At 39.4% G+C, this 25,089-nt stretch overlaps 1 protein-coding gene across 1 annotated transcript in view; it reads right to left on the reverse strand.

Annotated features, from left to right (window-relative positions):
• CSMD1 (CUB and Sushi multiple domains 1) overlaps positions 1-25,089 on the reverse strand; it is a 1,681,733-nt gene that overhangs the window by 84,851 nt on the left and 1,571,793 nt on the right. Inside the window, exon 53 of the mRNA XM_088021297.1 lies at positions 15,892-16,077. Within this exon, the coding sequence (XP_087877423.1) occupies positions 15,892-16,077 (186 nt within the window). The remainder of the gene's footprint in view (positions 1-15,891; positions 16,078-25,089) is intronic.

The raw sequence follows: 25,089 nt of genomic DNA on the forward strand, positions 1-25,089 counted from the left end.
AAGAAGTTGTAGAAGAAAACAACAAACAAACAAACAAACAAAAACAAAGAAGTGGAGGTGATAGCAGCATATGGGGATGGAACCTGAGTAAAGAGAGAAGTGAGACTGGAATAGATATTTAATGTGGAAGTCCACCTGGCTTTTTCTTCTCCAAAGAGGGGACAGGGGGAGGTTCTTAGAAATTGCTGAGAAAGTCAATTATCATATGGTTTCATTTATTTGTGGAACATAAGAATACCATGGAGGACATTAGGAGAAGGAAGGGAAAAATGGAGCGGGGGATACTGGAGGGGGAGACGAACCATGAGAGACTGTGGACTCTGAGAAACAGACTGAGGGTTCTAGAGGGGAGGGGGGTGGGGGAAGGGTTAGCCTGGTGATGGGCATTGAGGAGGGCGCGTTCTGCATGGAGCACTGGGTGTTATATGCAGTGAATCATGGAACACTACATCAAAACTAATGATGTAATGTATGGTGACTATCATAATTAAAATAAAATAAAATAAAATAAAATAATAAAATAAAATAAAACAAAATAGCTGCCATTGTGATTCTGTTTAATATTTTCAAAGATGCTCCGAGGGAGCAAGACTAGCAAGTGTCTGAGTATGAGCGAGCGAGGGCATGGCCTGGGCGCTGAAATCCCAAGGAAGGTAAAGCAGGATAGTGTGAGAAGAGAGTTTGCTCCAGGCAGCGGGGAAAAGGGCCCCTCGGACAGTCTTCTCTACATGCATGTCCACGCTCACATGCAAACCACACCAGCAGCCCCAGAAACCAGTGAGCCCTGAGCAGGTGTTGCCTGTAGGGGGTGGGGGTGTGTGTCACAGGAGGCTGCCCGCCCCCCCACCGCGCCATGGCCTTGGCCCTCCTGCAGGGGAATTCCCAAACCTGTGCCCAAATTCCGGGCCTTGTGTGAAGAAATGGGACTTGAGTCGACACAGGACACTTTGCAGGCCCCAAATACTGCCTCCAGTCTCCCCTTGGTGTTTCTGTGAGGTGAGCAGCCCCAGTCTCCCAGGTCAGAACCTGACTCCGGTTTCCACGGCTTTTCTCCCCACCCCTCCCCAGCAGGGACAGATTCGCTGGCCCTCCCCACACCATCCCCTTCTCCTGCACAAGCTCATCCCACCTCCTTGCCCTCGCCTACAAGCAAGCTCTTAATTTTGGTGAAAAACTCCACCTGCATGCCCTTAAAGGAATTTAAAATATATGTGTATTTCTCTCCTTATACTTTTTCATTAAAAACCTAAAAGTTGTCCTCTTAAGTTTAAATAATTGACAGTTATATGACAAGCAAGTTATGGTAACCATTTATACTTGATATAAAAAAATCACTTTTCCTCAGATCCAAGACAATAAAAAAAACAGTGATTTGAAACTTCCAAATATTCATTTTTACAAAATACAAGGCTACCTCCGAATTTATTTCATTCTGTGTTCCCTTGAACTGTTCCATTCCATAATCCCTACAGAAACACATTCTAATGTGATTTTAGGTTTGAAAGTCCTTTATAACTAGTCCTGGCATATTTACCAGCTGCAAAATTTTGTTGTCATTTTCTTTATAATATATAATTGATTAAATTAAAGCTATAATAATTTTTATAGTATTTTAGAAGAAAGTGGGATTTCATTTACAATATGCTGTGCTATCCATTTTGATATACATTCACAATACATTAGTGACATAGAGATAAGCCTTTTTATTTATGCATTACTGATTTTTAGAAAGGGACAAGTTTGAGTGTCAATTTTATTGCTATTATTTTACTTTCTACCAGTGTTTTGTTATAGATATTTTATTCACGGAAGGTAAAGTAAATAGTTTGTTAGAGTGGCCTCTAACAAACTCCTCTCTTCACACACCTCTCTGGCTATAACACCAAATATCACCATTATCAGAAACTGTTTGAGAGAGAACTCCTTAAATTTCATTGAAAACAAAGAGCTGGGAGCCACTAGATTTGCACAAAGAAAACCACTAGTTTCTCCAGACTCGCACCAGTGTTCTGTATTTTTACCTCCATTTGGTGCTCTGACAGTTTTCGGTCGGTTTCTTTATTTCTCCTTGTTGTTGTCGTTTGGATTGTTGGTTTCTTCCTGCTTTTTAGGTATTCAGGTAAATTTGTATGGAAAGATCCAAACAGAAAGTGCACACATTCATATTACATAGTTAAGCAGATTTTTACGTAGTAAACACACCCTCGTGTGATCAGCATGAAGAATTGGAACATTAGCTGAACCCCAGAAGCCCATCCTGGGCCCCCACCAGCACCACGTGCACGCATGCTTCAAGGGCAGAGGGGATGTCAACTGCATCTAAGGTTGTAAACCTGTCTTCTAACACTACACAACCTTTGTGTATGTCCTTGGATGAATGCTCTTACACATATCTGTGGGCGTTTTTCTCAGAGTGGAAATGTCGGCTCATAAATGGTTATTTTCAGCATTCACGCCTGCTACCAAATCTTCTCCCAAAGGAATGTATCAATTCCCATGTTCACCAGCTCCAGTTTTTCATGTTCTTGTCAATGCCTGATACCCAGTCTTTTTTATTCCATAAACTTGTCAGTTCCAACATGGAAGGCTAGTGGTAGCTACTAGATATTCTGCATTCTTCTTACTGGAGTTCTCTAAACTGTCTGTGTTTGATACACATCCTTCGAATACCTTTGCCCTTTTTGGGTTTGCCTTGACCAGGCTCTTAAACATGTGCTTTGAAAGATGGAATATTAAAATTTAATAGAGTCCCTTATATCTTCTTTTCCCTTTGGTACTGGGGATTTAAAGGGTGTTCTTTTGAAGTCTTTCCCTAACCCAAGCTCATGCGGGGGGGGTGACAGAATCCGTGAGGCTGTATTTTCACAGAAGCTTTAGGGCTGACCTTTCTCACTCAGGTCTGTAATCATCCTGCATCAATTTTGTACATGCGGAGGTGTAGGGCTCAGGATTCGTCTTTCTCATATGTGTTTCCAGTGAACCACTCTCTCCAAAGACCACCTTTTCTCACATTGTGCCTTTGTCAGAATTCAACCCAATGTATCCTGGACTCTGCGTTCTCTGCCCCTGGTCTGCTTGTACTCCCCCGTCCCAGCACCTCACTGGTTTAACTCCAGTGCCTGCATAATGAAACCAGATGTCAGGGGCTCTAAGAAGTACATGGTTTGTGAGACTGCAGGCAGGCATCTCTTTTGTGAAGAAATTTTGGAAGGAACGAGGAGAGGGAAACACCCTGTGTTAGAGAACCACTCAGACAAGGTGACCCGAAGGAGAAGTTCATTTGGATATTGAGGATTTGGACATTGATCTTCTTAAAACTCTCCTCTCTGACAGACCTTGGGAATAGTTTGCATTCCTTAGGGCTGTGGTTCCCCGGTTTGAAGTCACTGTAAAAGAACAACTGTAGGATCCAGCCTCCCTTACCGGCCAAGACACACCTGCTGTGACCTCCCCAACAAAAACTCCCTACGGGCGCACGACCACCAGTCCGTGCTTTGCACCTGCAGGGCTCCGTGGCTGAAATCCACTCTTCCTCCAATGTGACATAGGCTCATTCTTCAGGCAAATATTTATCCAAACTGGTTCCAATTGGATTAATGAGAACCACAGAATCTTGTGAAGAGCTTTGTCTGGAAGAATACTTTGGGGGGAAAGCCCTGAGTGGGTCGACGGGACGGCAACTTCTGCTCTGTGTGTGGGAACAGGAGAAAGCACAGTGCACACAGGGAGCTGGGCCAACAAGAGTGCAATCTGGGGTCCCCCTAGAAGGAGGGTCTTGGGCCCCAGAAAAGTGGTGGCAGGGAGATGAGGCAGGACGCATGCCAAGAACATAGTCGTGGTTGTCACTGGAGGACGAGACTTCAGATGGCTTCCCCTCCTTCTGTCACTCTTTCTGTGGGTCCCAGGCTGCCCACACATGAACCACGCCAGAGAAAAGCCCATCAGCTGATCAGAGGATTTAGGACTATGAGCCTGATGACCATAAGAGAACATTGCATTTAAAGAAAAATAAATACATTTTAAAGGAAAATAGGCTGGAAAAAAAATGAAAATTGAGAGAACTATTTTTAGGGGAAACAACTCAAAACAATTAAACTAAGAGCCATGAAAGAAGATGCTGTGGTGTGGCACAAAAATGCATGTGACACACAGATGTACCACACACACCTGTGCACACACACATGCATATATACAGACATGAACTATGCCTGTGTACAATATTTACCATATAAATATGACACATGCTAAACAATTACATAAATCAATGCATAATTGTTTAACAAGGGGTTACTTAAAAAAAAACAGCCTGTTTTTGTGATATTCTTAATTTTTTATTTCTTCCCATGGCATCAATACTTTGAGGGGAAAAAAGAATGGACAACAATAATATAAGATAGAGGAGGAATGCAAATACATGCCACGTTCAGGCAGGTGCGGCAACCAACGCGTGTACCACTGGGTATTTTGCCCCATGGGAATGTTCTCATTTGGTGACATTATACAGAGCGGAAGAATGGGGTAAGGTACGACTGAGCATCTGCAGGATGGCAGGTTAAGGGAAGCTGAAGTTAAGAGCTCGAGCAAGGAGCAGGAGAGTAGGACTCCCAGGAGGCAAGAAGGGAGGAGCACGCTGAGGTCCACGGGGGGCAGTTTTTGCGGTTTCCCACTTTGGCCCAGGGGCGCCGCCTGTCAAAGCCAGCTGGGAGGGAACTTGCATGTCTCCGCTAAGACTTACAAAGACAACGTGGAATTACAGTCAGAAGCCAACGTAAAGCAGTGTGAATGCCACTGTGCTGAGAGTTCTAAACAAAACACCTCATCCTTCCTTAAGAAACTCTCTTAGACCGGGATTCCCTGGGGTTTGGTCCATGCACCTGCCCGTCCTCCCCAGTTACCTGCAGCCACAGAGGGCTGATAATGACTTGCATTCATGTCATGTTTCCCAAAAAGTCCCTTTCACATTGTATATGGAATTGTACATATAATTTTACACTAAGTTGATCCTCACAACAGCACTGCAACAGGGAACACTGGTGTTTTCATTGTAAGTTCTATTTTATGGATAAGCAAGTCAGTTCAGGCTCACCCAAGCCAGACTTCACCCGGGTCCCACGTTTTATTTCTCTGACTCTGTCATTTCCTCCACCACTAGAAACAATGCCAGAAAGTTGTGTTTATTCAACACATCCCTAAAACAAGTGACACTGGACACAGTTTTCAGAATTAACTCAGTGAAGACTGCGGACACACTAGCCTATGAATGTCGTACAAATAATGACATAAATTCCAAAAAAAATGTTTTAAAATGTTAGTTCATCTGGAAAATATAACAAGAGAAAGCATTGCGTTTACACAAATGTTATAAATCAGTTTTTATGACAATTATAAGTGAATAAGTTGCCAGGTCTACCTTAGGGAAATCAAATACTTTTTCAATAAATATAGGTTGAAAAAAATTAAATTAAAAAAATGTAGGTTCAGCTGGCTTGGTAGAAAGCACACAATCAGCCAGTTTACCTTATATTCTTTCCTTAAAATAAGAGAAAATACAGGGGCACCTGGGTAGCTCAGTGAGTTAAGCATCTGCCTTCAGCTCAGGTCATGATCTCAGGGTCCTGGGGATCCAGTCCCCCATAGGGCTCCCTGCTCAGTGGGGAGTCTGCTTCTCCCTCTCCCACTCCCCCTGCTTGTGCTGTCTCTCTCTCTCTCTCTCTCAAATAAATAAATAAAATCTAAAAGAAATAGGAAATATAGATTCTCTTCTATCATCTTAAAGAAAACAACTCTCATGGGGCCATTTTCTTAGATTTCAACAAATTCAAGAGAACATGTGCCCCTGACCATTCCCCAGTATTTGACATAGTTCATAGCATTAAGTATTGACATGCTTGACAAAGTAAAAAATCCCAAAAGGATACTTCTCAAATCAGCTCAGTTGAAAGTACAGATAATACAAAGCTGTGCACACACACACACACACACACAAAGAAACACACTTTCTCTATCTTGTGAACATTTCAGTGACAACACAAAATATTCTGCATTTTACTTGAGAAATCCTAGCTTTTAATTTTACCATGAGTGATTCTGATTTATTATAGACTCATTCAGCCTGTGGCAAAGCAGGAAGACTAACAGTTGTTTTGTTTAAGATATGCAGACAATGACAGCATTCCACTATAAATAAAAGCCTTTCAACCTTCCCACCCCCATAAATTACAGACCCGTATCATAAATCTTCTGGGATATTCCAATCAGCCCCCACATGCAGGGATGCAATTGTCATTTCTCATTTAGCAACAGATTTTCCCCCCATCATACTCAATGCGGGTAAGTGCTTCTTATTACCAAGTTTAGTTCAAGCACATTTAATTAGATTTATAAAATTACAAGTAGATACCATTGGAGTAAAATTATTTAATCAACCTCGTAAATGTGCTTCCTACTCACAACTTAAGCAAGCTTTCAGCAAGTCATTAACGATCTGTACTCACTGGACAGGGGAGGGAGAAGCTGGTTTCTGTTCTGGAGCATTAGAAGCCAAAGAACACGCCTGCTTTGGCTTAAGTAAATAATGAATATAAGGTCTTTAGGGGGAAGCACCATACAGAGGCAACAGAAATGCATTCCACATCTTCCAATTTCAACATTGCTCTGTGAGGAATCCCCTCCATAAAAACTGGATTGAGAGTATGAGATTCTTAAGGAAATAACTTGGTTTGGATTTTTGTTTTAACCTCAGATTTTAACCAAATGCTTAGTGTGTGAATTATTTAGAATAAGAGTAGCGAGGGGCTCCTGGGTGGCTCAGTCAGTGAGGTGTCTGCCTTCAGCTCAGGTCATGATCCCAGGGTCCTGGGATCTAGCCCCACGTCGGGCTCCCTGCTCGGCGGGAAGCCTGCTTCTCCCTCTCCCTCTGCCCCTCCCCTGCTTGTGCTCATGCTATCTCTCAATAAATAAATAAATCTTTAAAAAATAGAATAAGAGTAGCAAATTAATAAAGAATAAATCATAGAGTTTTAAAAGCAAACTTCTAGCAGGTAATTTATGGGTCACCTGACAGTGCTCAGCTTTTCACCCTCAGACAAAAAATGTCCAAACACTTCAAAGCTCCTACCCCCCGTCCCCAAGATTCCTGATTGAATCTAAACCCTCTGAACATTCTCACATTCTGGTCCTGAAAGTGCCAGATTTCTTCTCATTCTGGCGCCTACTGCCTTTTTCAATTATGAACTTTATACAAAAGGCTCTTGAGATCAGACATTTTTCTGCCCCAGTCTTCTTATGATTTTGCTGCTATGTTAGTCTTAATAAATATATCTTAGTAGAGTCGGACTCTAGGGAGTCTGCTTCTCCTTCTGACCCTACCCCCTCTTGGGCTCTCTCTCTCTCTCTCAAATAAATAAATAAAATCTTAAAAAAAAAAAAGATACAGCCATGAGTCAAAAGGACAAATGCACCTGCTCCTGCAGAGTTTATGTTTCTTCGAGATGAATAGTAGTAACTAACATAGTCCAATTCTCGGCACCATAAACGGCCTCCGTGAAACAAGACCCAGATTTACCACTGAGCACTTAAGTGCAAACTTTTCTTTCTCATGTTTATTAAGGAGACAAGGGGAACCTGTTCACAACTCCAGGTAAAACACAAAAAGCTGGACTAAGCCACGTTCAATCTTTGCAAATGAAATAAAAGAAGCAGAAAAATCATAGAGTAAAACACAGCTCATCCTAAAGAGAGGGACTGAATCTAACTAATCTGAAATTATATCTAAACTCCTACAGAGTATCAAGATCCCAAAATGATGTCCTCAATAAGAGTATCAAGTTTGCACAACCCTACTGTACCATCTGAAAACATTTCATCCCAGCAGAATGTACAGTAGCTGAGGTTGGGCACTACTAGATGCCCACTGGAAAGAGGCTTCCGCAGGCTGGCCACGGCACCCCCTAGCCTTGCACAGAGCTGCACAAACCCATCCTGCAAAGCAATGCGCCCTGACATCAAGGAGCAGAAACCGGTCAGGCTTCTAGTGGATGTTTCACATTTTGCGTAGGCTCACCTAACTCATGAGAACCCCGCCGACTCTGTTCCCTGGGTCTGCAGCAGAGCTGGGATGAACCGGGGTGGGGTGGACGTGGAGCAACGCAGCACCAGGAGACTGTGCAGGGGTCTCCAGGTCATGTTGCCAGCTGAGGCTCTGAACTGACCTTCTGGTCCGGGCTACCTTTCCAAATCTTGTAACAAACACACTTACTTGGAAGATCCCTGGGGATAGAGTCATGCCTCCTATATCACACATAGACCTTTCCTTTTCTTTTCCTTTTAGCTTTAATGTGTAATATTTTTAATACATATGCACATGATGATTATGTTTTTAGATCAAGTGGGGACGGGACTTTTCTTCATGGGCTTTGCTAACATCTTAACTGAAGTCCCTTGTAGATGCACAGTGTAGGCAGGATGGGCCCCTCATGGCAGCTACACGTGCAGAGCCTGGAGGCCAAGCATGGAAGGCCTCAGTCCCGACTCCACTGTGGTCCAACCATGCAACCTTGGGGGGGTTTCCACTTCTCGGGGTCTCCAGGACCCATCTGTATGATGGGGATAATAACAGTGTTTCAAAGTTCTGGTAAAGGACTCAAAGACCCCGGAAGGACTGTCAAAAACTTATGACAGTGCCTGGCATGTAGTGGAAACTCAGTGATGCCAGACAGAGAACTGATTTCATAACACGGGGGTTCAGGGACATGATTTAGGATAAGACGATGTTTGTCAAGGTGCTAAATGTGAAGTATAACATGTATTCTACTCTGAAAAAGGGGGTAATCCATGAAGACAGCAACATAAGCAATTTTAGGCCATTTTCTAAGGGACTAAGTGGATAAATATATATCCTCCAAAACATTTCATATACAATATTTTTTTATATTTACAAACACACATATGTGCACTACGCATAAATATATAAATATAAATATATACACATATATGCATATATTTATATTGTGTAATATGCATAAATAAATATATACACATGTATTTATATGTATGCACACATGTATATGTGTATGTATATATATAAATTTATTATATACAGATGAATACATATACCTACATAAGTGTTGATGCATACATAGCTAGGTAGGCAAGTACCTAGATAATTTATTTATATATAATCTTAGTTTTCCTATGTTTGGGCTATTTATAGGTCATATAAAGCTATTTGGTAAGCCTCCCTTTCCCGAAATATACAGTCATTGCATTTGATCAGGTAACATACTCATGGTGCCTGGTGCATAGTAGGTCTCCAATAAATTGTTCATGACAAACTCGCTTCACTAACACCTGTGATTGAAAAAGAAAACCTATATATCGGGACTAGGACTTTGAATTCATTTTTCATTAGAGGGCAATTTTAATGGTTTTGCTTTCTCCTAAATGCAAAGTACATTATGCATATCTATTCATCATTTGGTCAAACTGTTAAACCCATACATTAATACCAACAGCCTCCCTCGTTCTCTTATGCCACCGGCATGAATCATATCTTCAATGATCCAAATCCAGTCTCAGTAAATAATTAAAATGAAAAAAAAGAGCCTGAGGCACCTGCCTTAGAGATCTGCAGGATGGGGCGGTGAGCAAACTGAAACAGTTATTTATTACAGCCTTCCCTTCAGTAAACCTAAGGGCCACACCAACAGATTGTATTTACCATTTACATTTACTATGTATCAAAGCAGAAGTGATTCTTTTCTCCTAAGAGTCAGGGTACTGATCTACATACTATTGCAGTCAGTAAAGAAACAAAATCGTGTCATGCCAACAAAGTACACAAAGGAACTGGCCTAAGGGAAATAGGCATTTCAGAGTTCCATAGTAACCAAATTTTCTGGCTCTGACGTAAAATTTTATGGTTACTCTGTGCAATTTCTTTAATTTAAATTAAGTGAAAAAACGCCACCCCACCAACATTAAATAGGTTTTCCAGTCTTTGAATACCAAAGAACTTAAATCAAATGTCCATTTCTCCCTTTGATAAAATCTAATGGACAATAGAGACACAAGAAATACTTGAAAGTTTCAAATGATACTTAGAAAACTTGGGGTTGATTTTCCATTTTGTTACAAAAACTATATGTATTGTCTGTGTTACTGAATAGCAGTCACTATCAAGAGCTTTAAAATGCAAATTGGCTTTTTCCCATTTCACAACCATTTAAATGAACATACTATAACTCCTTTATCCTGGGATCCTCATTTGTATGTAAGAAATGATTTTGTGATTTATTTTTTAATTGTAACTCTAAAGCAATGGTCCATCTAGAATATGTATTTTGAAGCAGAAAAATTCAAAAGCATGTATAAATTAGGCCACCTTCTGTGTGTAGTATAATGTTTTGGATAGGCACAAAACAGTGCTCTTAATTGATGTAACATTTGTCTTCGCCCTGCCAAAGGCCTCTCATTCTTGATTTTTCCAGAAAATTTTAGACATAAATGTATATCATCCTTGAAATCATTTGCTTCTACTACATACCCTCAAACAAAAGGTGGCCCCCTCACCATAAGCTAGTTGATGCGCTCCAGAATGAATTACATGCCAGGCTACAGTGGCACATCTCTTCGGATCTCTGGGCTCAGTTTTATAACACATGAGACTCACAAGCCATGAGATTCATAGGGACAGAAGGGCATGGGAGTTGGGAGAAGGGGCTGTCTCCCTAGGTTTCCTGGAACCAAATCCCATTGGCTGCTTATTGTGTCTGACACCAGACAACTTTCCCAACCAATCCCTCTGAGGTTCTCATCTGTCCAGTGAGACAACAACTGCATACCTCATAAGAGTTAAATGGGGTAATTTTTGTAAAGTTTTTGGAACCCAGCTTGGAAGATAGTAGGGTGTCCAGGACTGGTCTTAAAAGAGCTATTGAAGCACCTGGGTGGCTCAGTCGGTTAAGCCTCCAACTCTTGATTTTGTGGGGCTCGATCTCAGCATCTTCTCCCTTGTCTCTGCCCTTTCTCTCGCACAGAGCCATGAATTCACATTGCACTATGGTGTAGCACCTCCCCAGGCAGGTCCTGGGAGCAACACACAATTGCTGTGCTTTCAAAATGCCTAAAGCATCCCTACCCCATCAGTGCCACCATATAGCTTTCCCCGGGACAGCAGGAGACCTCCAACAGAGAAGTTTCAGTACACTGAAATCCTTCCCTCTGTGTTTTTATAATGACCAATCGCATTTGCTTGGTTGCAAGTTGCAGATTTAGACTATCTCAGTTATTTGCTTTTTATTAAATCAGTAAGATAAGGAAAGCAATATTTTCTCCATACGACTGTTATTATAATTGAATGATGTAGCATGGACATGTTTGGCATGGTCCAATGTCTATAGTGACCATTCAAGAAATTGGTCCAATTATTACCACTATTTCCTGGGACCATGCACTCATCCCATCAGAGAGCCATCTCCTCTGTAAAGGCTGATCCCAGGCTGAGAATCCATGTGTGGCTCCATCAACATTTAATCTCTTCCCACTATGATGGCATCAGCCATTTACCTCAGGTCCTGTGCATTTGTGGAGACTCCAAAGGCCAAAGGCTTATCTTATCAACCTTCTTATGCCAGTAGTCGAAACCAGAGGTCCTCACAGAGCACATGTCACCAAATGCTGGGTGGATGAGCTAGGATGTGTACAGCACCTCCCCGTACAAGTCATTTCTTTGGCTCTCTGTGCCCCCTGGAGTATCTCACACATTTTCTCCATGGAATCCAAAGCATTTTGTCCACTTCTCTCTTTTTGAAATGCTCGGCTTTTTTCTTTCTCTACCCCCAACTAAGGACTTAGAAAGCTATATTGGGCCTCTTTGCCTCCTATTTCTGACATAGTTGGCTCTTAATGTTGGGGTTTTATGGTGGCGACCCATTTACTGCCAAACAGAAACCACTTCCATTGGCATTCTGGAGATGAAGCTGTAAAGCAGGGTTAAAAATCTGGGTTTCATAATTGCTTAACCCAATGAGGTATGGCCTGAAGACTTAAATATGGCTCATACATAAAAAATAGGTTACACTTATACTCAAGGCATTCTGTCCAGCACGTGCTCAGGACGAAATAATTCAACATTACAGTGACACACTGACGGTTCTTGCTCACTGCATCAATCTGTGAAGTAACAGGCACATATGTGAGCAGCCTTTCATTAATCCAAAGATAATGCTTTATTAGTTAAAATAAATGCCAAAAAAATACCACTGAGACTATATGTCTGTGATCCCCAATAAGCTGGATTATCTTTAGAAAAAGTGATGTCTTTAACGCTTTCCCTATAGCTTTAAAAATCATGGAAGTATTTGTGTCCATTGGGGCATTTTTAGTAAAATCAATTATGTCCCTAGAAATATTTACAACCAAAAACAAGATTGATTTTGTAGGAAAATGGAAAATATTCTTTCAATTAATTTTCCAAATTGTTGCATTCATATTAAATACATTTTGGAAAAAAAGTGTCATTTTATATTGTTTTAACCAAATAAAAGTGAGAAGTCACTGTGATATTGGCAAAAATAAAAGACACATATATTGATGGAGCAGAATATTAAACCCAGAAATAAACGCCCCAAACACATAGTAAACTGAACTTTGGCAAAGAAGCAAAAAGCAAAACAAATGGAGCAAAGATAGACTTTCAACAAATAGCGCTGGAACAACCAGACATCCTCACGCCAAGATGAAGTTAGGCACAGACCTTACACCTGTCACAAACATTACTTTGAAATGGGTCAAAGGCCCAAATGTGAAGTATAAAACTCCTAGAAGGTAACATAGGATAAAATCTAGGAGACCCTTTATTGGGGAGATAACTTTTTAAAGACAACACCAAAGGCATGTTCTATGAAAGAACGAACTGATAAGTTGTACTCCAGTAAACTGAAAACTCCTGCTCTGTGAAAGACACCATCAAGAGTGAGCAGACAAGCCAGAGACTGGGAGGAAATACTTGGAAAAAGCATCTCTGATAAAGGACTGGCAGCCAAAATATTCAAAGAACTCTTAAAACTCAACAATAAAGTGAACATCTTGATTAAAAGTGGGCAAAAGCCCTACATATAAACTTCACCAAAGAAGGTAGACCAATGACAATAAGCACATGAAAATACGTTCCACAGCATATGTCATCAGGGAAATGCAAGTTAAAACAACAAGGAGATACCCCTACACAGGTGTTAGAATGGCTAAAATCCTGAACACTGACAACACCAAATACTGACGAGGATGTGGAGCAACAGGAACTCTCACTCATTGCTGGGGGAAATGCAAAATGGCACAGCCACTTTGGAAAACTAAACATACTCTTACTATGTGACCCAACAATCATACTTCTTGGTATTTATTCAAAGGAATTGAAAATGTATGCCCACATAAAACCTGTACCTGTATGCTTATCGTAGCTTTATTGATAAGAGCCAACACTTGAGAGTAACAAAGTTGTCCTTCAGCAGGGGAATGGATAAACTGCGGTCCATCCAGACAATGAAATATTATGCAGCACCAAAAAGAAATGATCTATCAAGCCATGAAAAGACATACAGGAACCCTAAATACATGTCACTAAGTGAAAAAAAAAATTCTGAAAAGGCTACATAGTATATGATTCCAAATATATGACATTCTGGAAAAGGCAAAACTATGGAGACAGAAAAAAAGATCAATGGTTACCAGGTGTTGAGGGGTAGGGGGCGTGTGGATAACAGGCAAAGCACGGAGATTTAGGGCAGTGAAAAATTATTTATGATACCATAATGGTGGATATATGTATTTATTCATTTGTCCAAACCCATAGAATGTATGATGCCAACGGTGAACCTTTATGTGAGCTATGAACTTTGAGTGATAATGATGTATCAAACTAGGTTCATCATCTGTAATAAATGAACTTCTCCATTTGTTCTTAGGGAATGTTGATAATGGTGGGGGAGGGAGTATATGGGAAATCTCTGTACTCCTGCTTATTTTTTCTGTAAGCCTAAAGCTGTTCTAAAAGACAAAGTCTATTTAAAAAAAAATGATGTAAGAATAAAATTACATTTACATCATTTACACAGTTACCTTGTCATTTATCATATCTTTCTCAGACACTATACAAATTTTAAATGGCTTTGCCTTTAAAACCTAGCACATACTTGACATTTTAAGCATAGCACCCAGAGAACTTAAAACAAAACAAAAAAACACCGATGCCTGTTTTCCATCCAAGACTAGTTAACTCAGGATCTCTGAGAGTCAGACCTGGACATATAGTAATTTTTAAAGCTCCCTACCTGAATTTATGTGTAACCAGGGTGCCAAACAACTGGCATAATGAAAAGGGCACAGGATTTAGAACTAGAGAGAATGGAATTCAACCCGAATCTGCAGACACGCACTTTTACTTCATTGGGAGGGTTGTGTATGTCCTCCCTTTTCAGAGCTGTCAGGAGATTTAGAGATAAACTATTTCAGACATATGGCACATAGTAGACACTTTATGTTGACCAGGATTATTCATAACAACCTCTAGGGTGTGTGCAAAGTGAGCAGTTTCTTAAGTACCTAGGATACTGTTCTTATAATAAGGAGCCCAAAATATACAGTGTTATTGCCATCCATAGGGTTAGGCTCGCATTATCTAGGATTGAACTTAAAAACCTACTGATGCATCTTATTATCCTAGCTCCCTTTACTATTTCTTAATTATAATAAAATAGTACTTCATTAAATAAAAAGTGAGAAATATTACTATTGTCTCAATAATGCCTCACTGCCTCTCAGGAAAAGCAATAATTTTCTGCAAAAAATAAAAATAAATAAATAAAATAAATAATTAGATGAAAATGATCACAGGAAAAACAAGAACTATGGAGGAAAGTCAGTTATATTCTGTTAACATTTATGTGTTCATAGCTAAGTAGTTTAAATAATTTCAACATGACCAAAATACTACACACCAAAAAAGGTCAATAAATTAGTTTTATGATTGAAGATCATGTGGAAACATTTTTCAAATATCATAGGAATGAAAATAGTTTATACAGAAATATAGTTTTCAACTGTTAGAAACTAGGTAGTTAGATTATTTGAGGCTAGTTTTAATATAGATACAATGAAAATCTTGGTGTACATTGTGTGTGTGTGTGTGTGTGTGTGTGTGTGTGTGTGAACTTTTGCTGTCTTTGGCTCTGCATTATGTACTTATTATTTTTTAAGAATACAGTTCTAGCATGGGCCCAAACTTCTGACCTTTTTAAGAATATCATACCATAAAGAGCTTTCCAGAAAACTTACTCCTCTTCACAAATTAGTGACTCATTTATTGAGCACCAATGTATTATGTAGAGTAGGTGATACACTAGGAAGCAAGGCACTGCCTTTAACCTCAAGGATTTTATAAGGAGGTGGGAGGCAAATAGGAAACTCATGTTGAATTATGTCTTAATATTTTGCATAGAATGCTATCATGAGGCTATGTGTCTCAGTATTTTCTCAAATTCATCTAACCAAATTGAAAGTGACAGCATAGTCAAGGTTTGCTGTATAAATCATACAGTCTAGATCCTGACGGAACCAACGTGATTCTATTTGACCAACTTTCAAGAAGGCTGAGCTTATTTTATATGGTTGGAGCATTTTCTGTGGAATAGATTGGTTTCATTTTTTTATCTTATTTTTAATTTTTTTTTTAGCATTTCCAAATGTAGATTAGCTCTAATATTACCACAATGCAAGAGACCAAGGCATCACAGGCTGTGGGAGAGGGTCTCTACACATAGGAATGTGGAGTTCTCAGCCGTGAATCTCGCTCCAAATTATATCTGCCAGGATGTGCAAAGGCACTGGAACACTCACGTTTACACATGGGAGGCTTGCCCGTGTTGTTCCATAATCCGTCTTCCCGACACACAGCAGCTGCTTGCTGGCCAGCATCCAGCTGAAAGCCCTTGTTACATTCATATGTCACTTTACTATTCAATGTGAACTCATTGCCCGTAAATGAACCATTTCCTGGAGACTCAGGGATTCCACAGGACACAGCTGGAAAGAAATGGCAAAAATGCAGTTACTCTTACAAGACTTTATGATATTTCCTTGTTCTGTTTCTACTGGTCATTTCCAGTGCATATACAAGCTGTTAGATATTTCTAATTCTAATGTGTGGGATAAGTGGACACATTTTCAAAGTCTTAAGGATCTTGAGGGTTAATGAGAAGCCATGGAAAACTGCTCAGAAAAAAACATCTGTGTGATTACGATCCCAGAAGGTAAGTCTGACTGATGTCAAACAGTTTAAACACACTGAGGTGCTTTCTCAGACTGACATCCTCAGGATGCCTCAGTGTCATGGTTTCCACTTCATTTAACATCACAAAGAAAGGAGGGAACAGCATCTTTACCATCACAAAATCTACCGATGCCTTGGTGTCGAGATTTCTCAGGAATCAGAACTGAAGTCAACAGTCTTACCTCCCCTTATGTGCACCTTCCCCTCCCCCCCATGACTCATTTTCCTTAAAGCACTAGACAGTTCTAATAAAAGGCAAAAGACTTAGCCAAGATCATCAATGCATCTATGATCATAGTATCTGTTATTTTATAAAATACCTGTCAGAACACAGGGCCTTGAGAAACTAAAATCCGGGAGGAGAAAGGGAGGGTACCTACAGCACAGACCTCAGTCCTACAGGTGCTAAGCAGGCCTGTTCTCAGTGTGAGGCCATGCAAGAAAGTGGGATGAAGGAAGCAGACATGTTCTAAAGACAAAGAAGATGGAGGGAGAGTTCAGTGTAACACTCCCTTCTTCCATTTCCTAGTTCTGATTCAGACTCATCTACTATGAGACATAAAGAAACAAGACAAAACAAACAAAAAACAACTCCCAAGTGACATGACTATAAGTTACAGTAAAGAAACAGAATAGTAAGGCAGGACCAAGAGATGGAGAGTCATTCCCAATGACCCACACCGAATTCAGATGTGCTTGTCAAAGAGAAGTTTTCCATTAACTAAAGTAACGGCCTTCCTTTACTCAACCGATATTGAAGATAATATTCACCTCATGGATTTTAAATTCCGGTCATTTAAAAATGTTTCCACATTGATTCCAATGAGAAAACACGTAGCATGTTAGAGATGGAAGGATAGGTTGAATGAATTATATAAACGTATAGTTTTACAATTAATGAAAACTGAGGGTCAGAAGGAGAAAATGACTTGCTTAGGGTATCAGAGCGACACTGTGTAGAACCTAGGGCCACAGAGCAGACCTGTGACTCCCAAATGAGACCATCTTCTAATTCTACAAGAACCCACTAAACTACCTGTGGTTCACTCTAAGTCTTCTGGTTGTTGTTCTGTTCTTTGTTTTTTTAGCACAATCTTCAATAAATGCAATGTAAAATTATCATAGAAGTAAAAAAATTTTAAATGTAGTGGCTGATAAAGATCAAACTTCTGGAAAGTCCAAGTACTCAAGTTTCTCTTGTGCTTAAATATCTAATCAGCTATTTCAAACATTTAAAAAATACATATACACAGTACATAGATATATGAAAGTATATATATGTTTGTTATATGTATATATATATTTGAAGCATACTATAATAAACATTTGCAGTAGATAGGGGATAAAAACTTAGACATATAGACATGATTTTGGACAAAGTACTTAAAATAATTAATAACTCTGGCTTTCCAAGCCATTGTTTTATTGAGGCAATGTATCAAGGATTTACAAAACGTTCATCTTAAATTATTGAATGCAGTGAATGCCCTTTGTGATTGGATCTCTCAGGATCACCAATCTCTTGTTTCCTTACCAATTCCTCTTGCATTTCACTCAAATAATCATTTGTTCATTCTCACAAACCTAAATTTCTCTCCTGCTCGCTGAAGCATGCCAAGTGTCCAGTTACTTTCTAGCTCTCGTTGGAGTGAGTGCCAAATGAAATGACATTTCTTCGGCAGGTAACATTCTACAAACATGCATGAAACCCTACCTTAAAGGGATTCATACTCTGGAGGCCAAAACAGAAAAACTTTCTAACTACTTCTGCTAAATCTGGGAGCTTATTTCACACATAAACCCTCATTCCAAGGACTGAAGGAGACCCACTTTCTGTCATCTGATCAACAACTGGGAATCTGTGTTTGGCCTTGAGCTATGTGTTTCAGCCCCTCTAGACTGACTTAACAGTAGGCTGCTTGGTAGGGCTTAAAACAAAGGTTGGCAATCAATCAACCATGGCATTCTCACACTTCTGATTCAATGAAGATAGATGGTATAATCCTTACAGACTTAGAAATTTAGGTTCATGGGATAAGGAGGCTCCCACTAAGGTCTAGTATTGACCCATCTATTCATTCCTTCAAAAAATTTTGTATGATTACTAGGTGGCAGATATTCTTTAGAGCACTTTTTAAAAGTCAATGAGCTAAATGCATGCAACTTTCAAAATATGCACAAGGTTCTTACTTTTATTATAGCTAAAAGGAGTAAATCTTTTTTTTTAAATTATACTAATATAGCATTATACTTCCCAGCCCACCTAGGCAAATGACCACATACTCATCCTTTAAAATTATCTTCTGTTGAAGAACACAGACTTTAAAGTCAGATTTCTGTATTAGTTCTTGTCTCTGACATTTTCCAGCTCTATTATTTTAGTTAAAAGACTTAATGAATGTTGTCTCGTTGCTTTCAGGTTAATAACGGCTACCTCAGAGGTAAATGTGTGGAGTAGATGACATAATGTATACAGAACAACTACCACAGGGCTCATACAAGGTAGGCGTTCAATAAATAAGAAAGCATCTGTAGTAGTTAGTAGTTATATGCATGATCATCATTTATACTCATTTCTTTTGCAAAGAAAAATATGAGTGGCAAGGATTACCTCCTTGTAATCTATTTATTAAAGAGAGCAAAGAGGAAATCAGTAGTGAATTAGCTTATTTCTATTACATATCTCATGAGATATTTAACATTTTGGCTTCAAATAGACAAATGGAAGAGCCACTCCACTGTCCAGTGTCCTATTCTTCTTTTATAATAATGAACCCTACTTGGGATTTTTTCTTTATGTATTTAAGACCAAACTGTAGTCATTCTTGTCTCTGTAGGTTTAAACACTTCTCTGATTTTTTCCCACTTCTTTAAATGATTGTTCCCTGTACCTTACAATGGTTCCTTTTCTTTCTGCTACCTGTCAAGTTTCAACACAGTACCATTCGCTTTGCTTTCTTTTTCTTTTCTTTCTCCATTTTTTTCCCTTCAAAGACGGGAATATCACTCAGTGATATTTGGGCTTTGACTATTGCCTTAGGCTTGTGATTCTCATGCCTTGACATCCACTCAGTCCCCTTGAGCAACGCCCACATCTCAAGCTAAATGTGTGTAGGTCCTGGGGTTGTCACCTGCCCTTTATTGTAGTTGTCCTGACCAACTTTCTCCCAGTCAGTCAGGTCAGACTCTTTCATTCACTTCTTTCTTTACACAGCCCTGATTTGGTTGGTGGCTAATCATTGTCCACTTCTTTGAACATCTGCTTCATACGCTATCAGTATCCTAGCTCACATACCCATTATCTCAAAATGGAATGTCTACCTTTTCATTATCTGGCCCCCACTCATAAGGCTAAGGCAAACCCAGAGGGAGATCAATCACCCATACCATAAAGCCGGGAATAAAAATAGTATCCCACAGTAGGTATTTCTATGGCCTGGTTAAGGTAAGAGATGTTTAAGTAAAAATGTCTGAAACAGGACATGCAGGAAATCTGATAGGTACCTGGTTTATAACCAATAAAACAAGTTGAACATCAAATACAAAAGGAGCATAAACAAAAATGAAGGACCACTGATAAGCTCCGGATCAAGAGCCCATGAAATGCTCTGTAAAGAATAGGATGTGCTAAGAGGTACAGAAGAGGACCTGCATTGTAAAAGAACAATGCAAATCCCTCATACATTCTGCCTAAAGCATAATGAAGAACAATACAGTGACGTAGCCAGTGTCTCAAATGTAGACAATGGATTTCTGAGGGGTTATAAGTATACAGTTTAAGCATATAAGAATTTTCTATTTATATATATATATATATATATATATATATAATTCTAATAGAAGAGGGGCACCTGGGTGGCTCAATCAGTTAAGCATTTGCCTTTGGCTCAGGTCATGATTTCAGGGTCCTGGGTTCGAGCCCCACATTGGTCTCCTGGCTCAGTGGGGAGTCAGCTTCTCCCTCTCACTCTCCCTCTGTAGTCTCCCTCTGTCTTTCTCCCAAATAAATAAATAAATAAATCTTAAAAAAAAAGAATTCTAATAGAAGAATATTCCAAATTGCCATCTATAATTTGGTTCTGCTCTATATTTGTGCCTGCATTTGTTTTGTGTTTATAATCATGTTGTAGCCAAGTAACAGGGAATTTGTTATAGTCTAATAAGAGAAGCATCAGAGGCAGATAATATAGAAATCCTGTCACTTATTATTCACTACAAGCCTATTAGATAAAAGACTTTTAACAATATTTTTGCTGACTATAAAATTCTGGGTTGTTTTCTTTCAGCCCTTAAAAAATGCTGTTCCACTTCCTTCTACCCATCAGGGTTTCTGATGAGAAATCTACTGTCACTAGAATCCTTATTTCCCTATAGGCGATCCATTGTTTCTGCCTGGCTTCTTTCAGGATTTTTTTTTTTCTTTGCCTTTAGTCTTCAGAAATTCTACCATGATGTGCCTTGTTGTGCATTTCTTTGGCTTTCTGGTATTTGGGGTTCACTTAGCATTTTGAATCTGTTAGACTTAAATATTTTGCCAAATTTGGGAGGCTTTCAGCCATGTCTCTTCAAGCACTTTGTAAGCCTTTCCATGTTCCTGCTCTTCTTCCGGAACTCTGATGACACACATGTCTGGTCATTTGTTACAGTACCATTATCTGGGAGGCTTCTTAACTTCTTAACTACAGTTCATGGTCTGGGAGGCTCAGTTCATTCCTTTTTAAGCATATTTTCACTCTGTTTCTCAAAGTGAGTAATTTCTATCATTCTATCTTAGCTTCAGAGGAAAGAGGTACTTTCCTCTGTCCTCCCTATACTGCTGTTGGTTCCATCCACTGAGGGTTTTTTTCCTTTTTATTTCAGTTACTATATTTTTTTAGTTCTAATCATCCCAATTGTTTCTTCTTTGTATCTGCTATTTATTTGCTGAGACTTTCTATTTTTTAGTTGTTTATGCAGACTAATAGGCATAATATAATAAAATGCTCATCTACATTATAATTATTGATGATGGCTGCTTTAGAATCTTAGAGCATTCTAACATCTGTGTCATCTTGGCTTTGGCTTCTATTGATTATCTCATCTCATTTAGTTTGATCTCTTCCCATTTCTTGGTATGACGTGATATTGCATTAACACCTGGACATTGTGAGCATTATGTCATTCATAAGACTCTGGCTCTTGCTTAATCTTGTGTTTTTCTAAGCCTTATCTAACATGACTCTAGTAGGTGAAGGGAGGTCCTATCACTACCTCTAGGTGGGGATGGAAGTGCAGGTGAGTGGGGGCATTGCTGCACAAGTTGAGAATTCCAGCTTGCCTCCAAGTCTCCACTGACACTTCCCTAGCTGGAGAGTAGGGGGCACTTCTTTACTGCTTCCCAGGTGGCCTCCACTTACATATAGAGGGATGATGGCTTTGTAATAGTTGAGGAATTGTGACATTTCTGACTCCCAAATATATGTGCTCTAATACCACCCCAGCAAGAGAGGTTAAGAGCAGCTCATCACCACCAGGTGGGGTGAAGTACAATTTCCCAGGTGGTATCACTGATGCCTCCTCACAGCCTTCTTGGACACCACCCAGCGGGGAGGGTTGGGGCATCTTAGATAGCCTGGAAAGCTCTCCACTTGGTCTTTGCAGTCGGTGGTAGGGTATGGCCACAAGTTGTTCTGTAAGATTTGGATGGAGAATGATTATTGACTAAAATTTTCCTGTCTTGTCTGACTGTCCCTTCCCTGTTCTTTGGGCAGGTAGAGCAGACTTTTCTTGGGAATTTTTTTGTTGCCTGTGCCTATTGGTGTTTCAAAGTGAGCACCTTCCCCAGCATCCTTTTAGGGATTTGAAGCAGTAAAGAGAACCCAAAAAATCTCACCACTGGGTCATTCTTTCTGTTGAGATCTTAAACCAGTTTACCATCTTCTCTCCATCTTTCCGAGTTTTCTTACAATTGTTTTTTTATATACTTTCCAGGGATTTTAGTGGTACTTAGGAGATAAAATAGAGAAAAGAACATCTACATCATCCTCCTAGAAGGGGAAGTAGGAATACCTTTTTAAATAGCTTCTTGTTCTGAGGCCGAACAAGAAAGGGTTCTGTGATAGATTGGTGATTTTTGCCATGGCAAAGAAGTTAAGAAGCACATGGGCCATGGACCCTATAATATCTGACCATCTCTATATTTGCTGTCTGTTCCACATACATGCTTACCTCTTACCTGCATGGTGCCTATTACCACCTTCCTAATTGTATAAAAATCCTTAGAGGGCAGAACATCCATACATGTTTTCATCCTTTTTGCTGTCTTGAATATCATAGCTCTCAATAAATATATGTTAACTTTATTTATGGGAAATGGAAAAATATTACACTACCAAAGGTATAGTTTTAAAGTTTTTCAAAACTTACCATGGTACTGAATTTCCGTATGTGGATAATAGTTCATAATTCAAGCAGCCAACAGTAAGAAAATGTTTCACCTTAAGTTTATAATGTGTAAGTACTATATTTTAATTTTGAATATTTTAACTGACCACATTATTTTGATGAAAATTATGAATTTGGAAATTTAAGGTATGTAACTACCTATGAAATTCTTTGTAGGTATTTTTGTTATTTTCAAGGATTTGTAGAATTTTATTTCAATGAAGATAATATAGATAATTATAAAAGAGTTATATTTAGATGAAGAATTATCTTATGGTATCTGTAAAGTTCTAAGTCTTTACATATGTTAAAGTTCTGAATAAACTCAGCCACATTTTGTGATGAGTTTTAGGTTATTCGAAATGGCCATTTTGTTAGTGACAAATGTTGGATCTCCTCCCAAGAAGAAATATCCCCCAATTTGATAGTATTCAAGTTTATCTATCTTGAGCATTACTGTATTTCTGTGAAGTAGATAAGATAAATATAACAATTTTTAATATATTCTGCATACTGATGAATGGATAGACTTTTTGGAGAAATGGATTTGGGGATCAGAAGTGGTGCCTTAGAGTCTACTCATGAGATTTTACTATTACTTGATGAGACAAATTGGCTCAGAAAAAAATATATAATTACAGATTGTAAAAACCGTAATTAGTGTTACAAAGAGACAGAACAAAGTACTAAAAGAAAGGAAAACATGAAGAAAGTTATTTAAAATAAGGCAGGGGGACCTCAGCATTAACTGAGGCCTCAGGCCAGAGGTCCTGGAAAGCACCTTCAGGAGAGAAGGAGGCCCTACCTGAGTCAGGAAAACACTGATCAAAGGCCAGGGGAGCTGCGAACATGGTGACATCTAAAGTAAAGGCCGAGAGGTAATTGGAGAAGGTGTTATTCAGAAATATGGTAAAGAGTCTGGATTTTATGCTATATACTTCAGAACACCGTCAGAGGATTTCAGCTGGACAGTGACATACACCCAGCTGTGTTTTGGTGAGGCCATTCTGACCACTGCCTGAAGGATGAATTGTGAAATGGTCCCAGTGAAGCTGGTGCAGGAAGGCCACTCTGGCAGTCCTTGCAAAATGAGAAAGTAGAGTGGAAGGGGGCGTACAAAAGTCAGAAAGGTTCAGAACAAGTGTTTCCCAGAATGTGCCACTTAGGCATGTGGACTATGTTGAGCTGAAAGCAATAAAGATCCTGTGGGCACAAGAGAAGCATTTGACCTTCCCTTAACTGCCTAGAAGAACTTCAACTGGGGCATTACCATATGGCAAGGCAAATATCTAATTACCAGACATCACTCTCTTCTTATTGACCTAGGAATTGCCCTCCTCCCCTTTGAAGCCCCAGGCCCGTCTCCCATTCCTTAGCTCAGGATGGCATAAACACTATTTTACTCTCCTCTCCTTGAACCTCTCATGTATGTGGGCTTCTTGTATGTACAAAATTACATTTGATTTTTTCCTGTTAATCTGCCTCATGTCAATTCAATTCTTAGGCCAGCTGGAAGAATCTTTGAAGAGTATAGGAAATTTCCTCCCCCACTCCAACAAAGTGAAAGGACTGGGACATACTCAGAGGCTACAATCAGCAGGACTTGGTGGTTGCAGGCAGGACTTCAGGTAGAGGCAAGAGAGAGAAGTGCATTAAGCAAGTGGGTGGACTGGATGCTCATTTTCTGAGACAGGACAGAGAGTTCTGTCATGGCACTGAGATCTGGAGGTGCAAACGATGTTTCAGTGGAGCAGTTGGACCTTTGCACCTGGAGCTCAAAAGAAAGGATGAGGGACAAGCATAGAGAAAGAGGTATTTCTAGTACCTACTGCAATCTCCATAACATACTCCCTGAATCATTCTAGATTCACTTCAAACCACAGATTGGGTGACCAGACTATACACTGAACTCAGTATCCTATAATCTATTAGCAATGTTTAAGGAATAACAAATTCTTATTTTTCACTCAGTCTTTCTGGTGAAAATATTTGTCACTATTTATTTACTGATTCATAATTTATTAAAACAGTGCCATGGAACTAATTTGTTGGAAGAATAAAATATATCAGCACATTATAGATGCAGACCTTCTGAAAGACAACAGAATAGCTTTCCTCAGATATCTGGAGAATTGATTTCTCCCACAAAGATAACTTCATAAATTTATGTTAGGTTCTACTTTAAAGTTTTATCAAAAGTAAATATAATTTAAATATATATATGTAAATTCTTATCCTATGAATTATTTAATCGAGTTATAAAATTATCATATAATTTGGGGAAGGCAAAAAAATATTATTCCCATTTTATAGATAATGGTGCTATTTTCTTCCTGAATGTC

Source organism: Eumetopias jubatus, unplaced genomic scaffold, assembly GCF_037043125.1.
Source record: "Eumetopias jubatus isolate StellerSeaLion01/CBP00866 unplaced genomic scaffold, mEumJub1_p1.0 scaffold_2, whole genome shotgun sequence".
Lineage (NCBI taxonomy): Eukaryota > Metazoa > Chordata > Mammalia > Carnivora > Otariidae > Eumetopias > Eumetopias jubatus.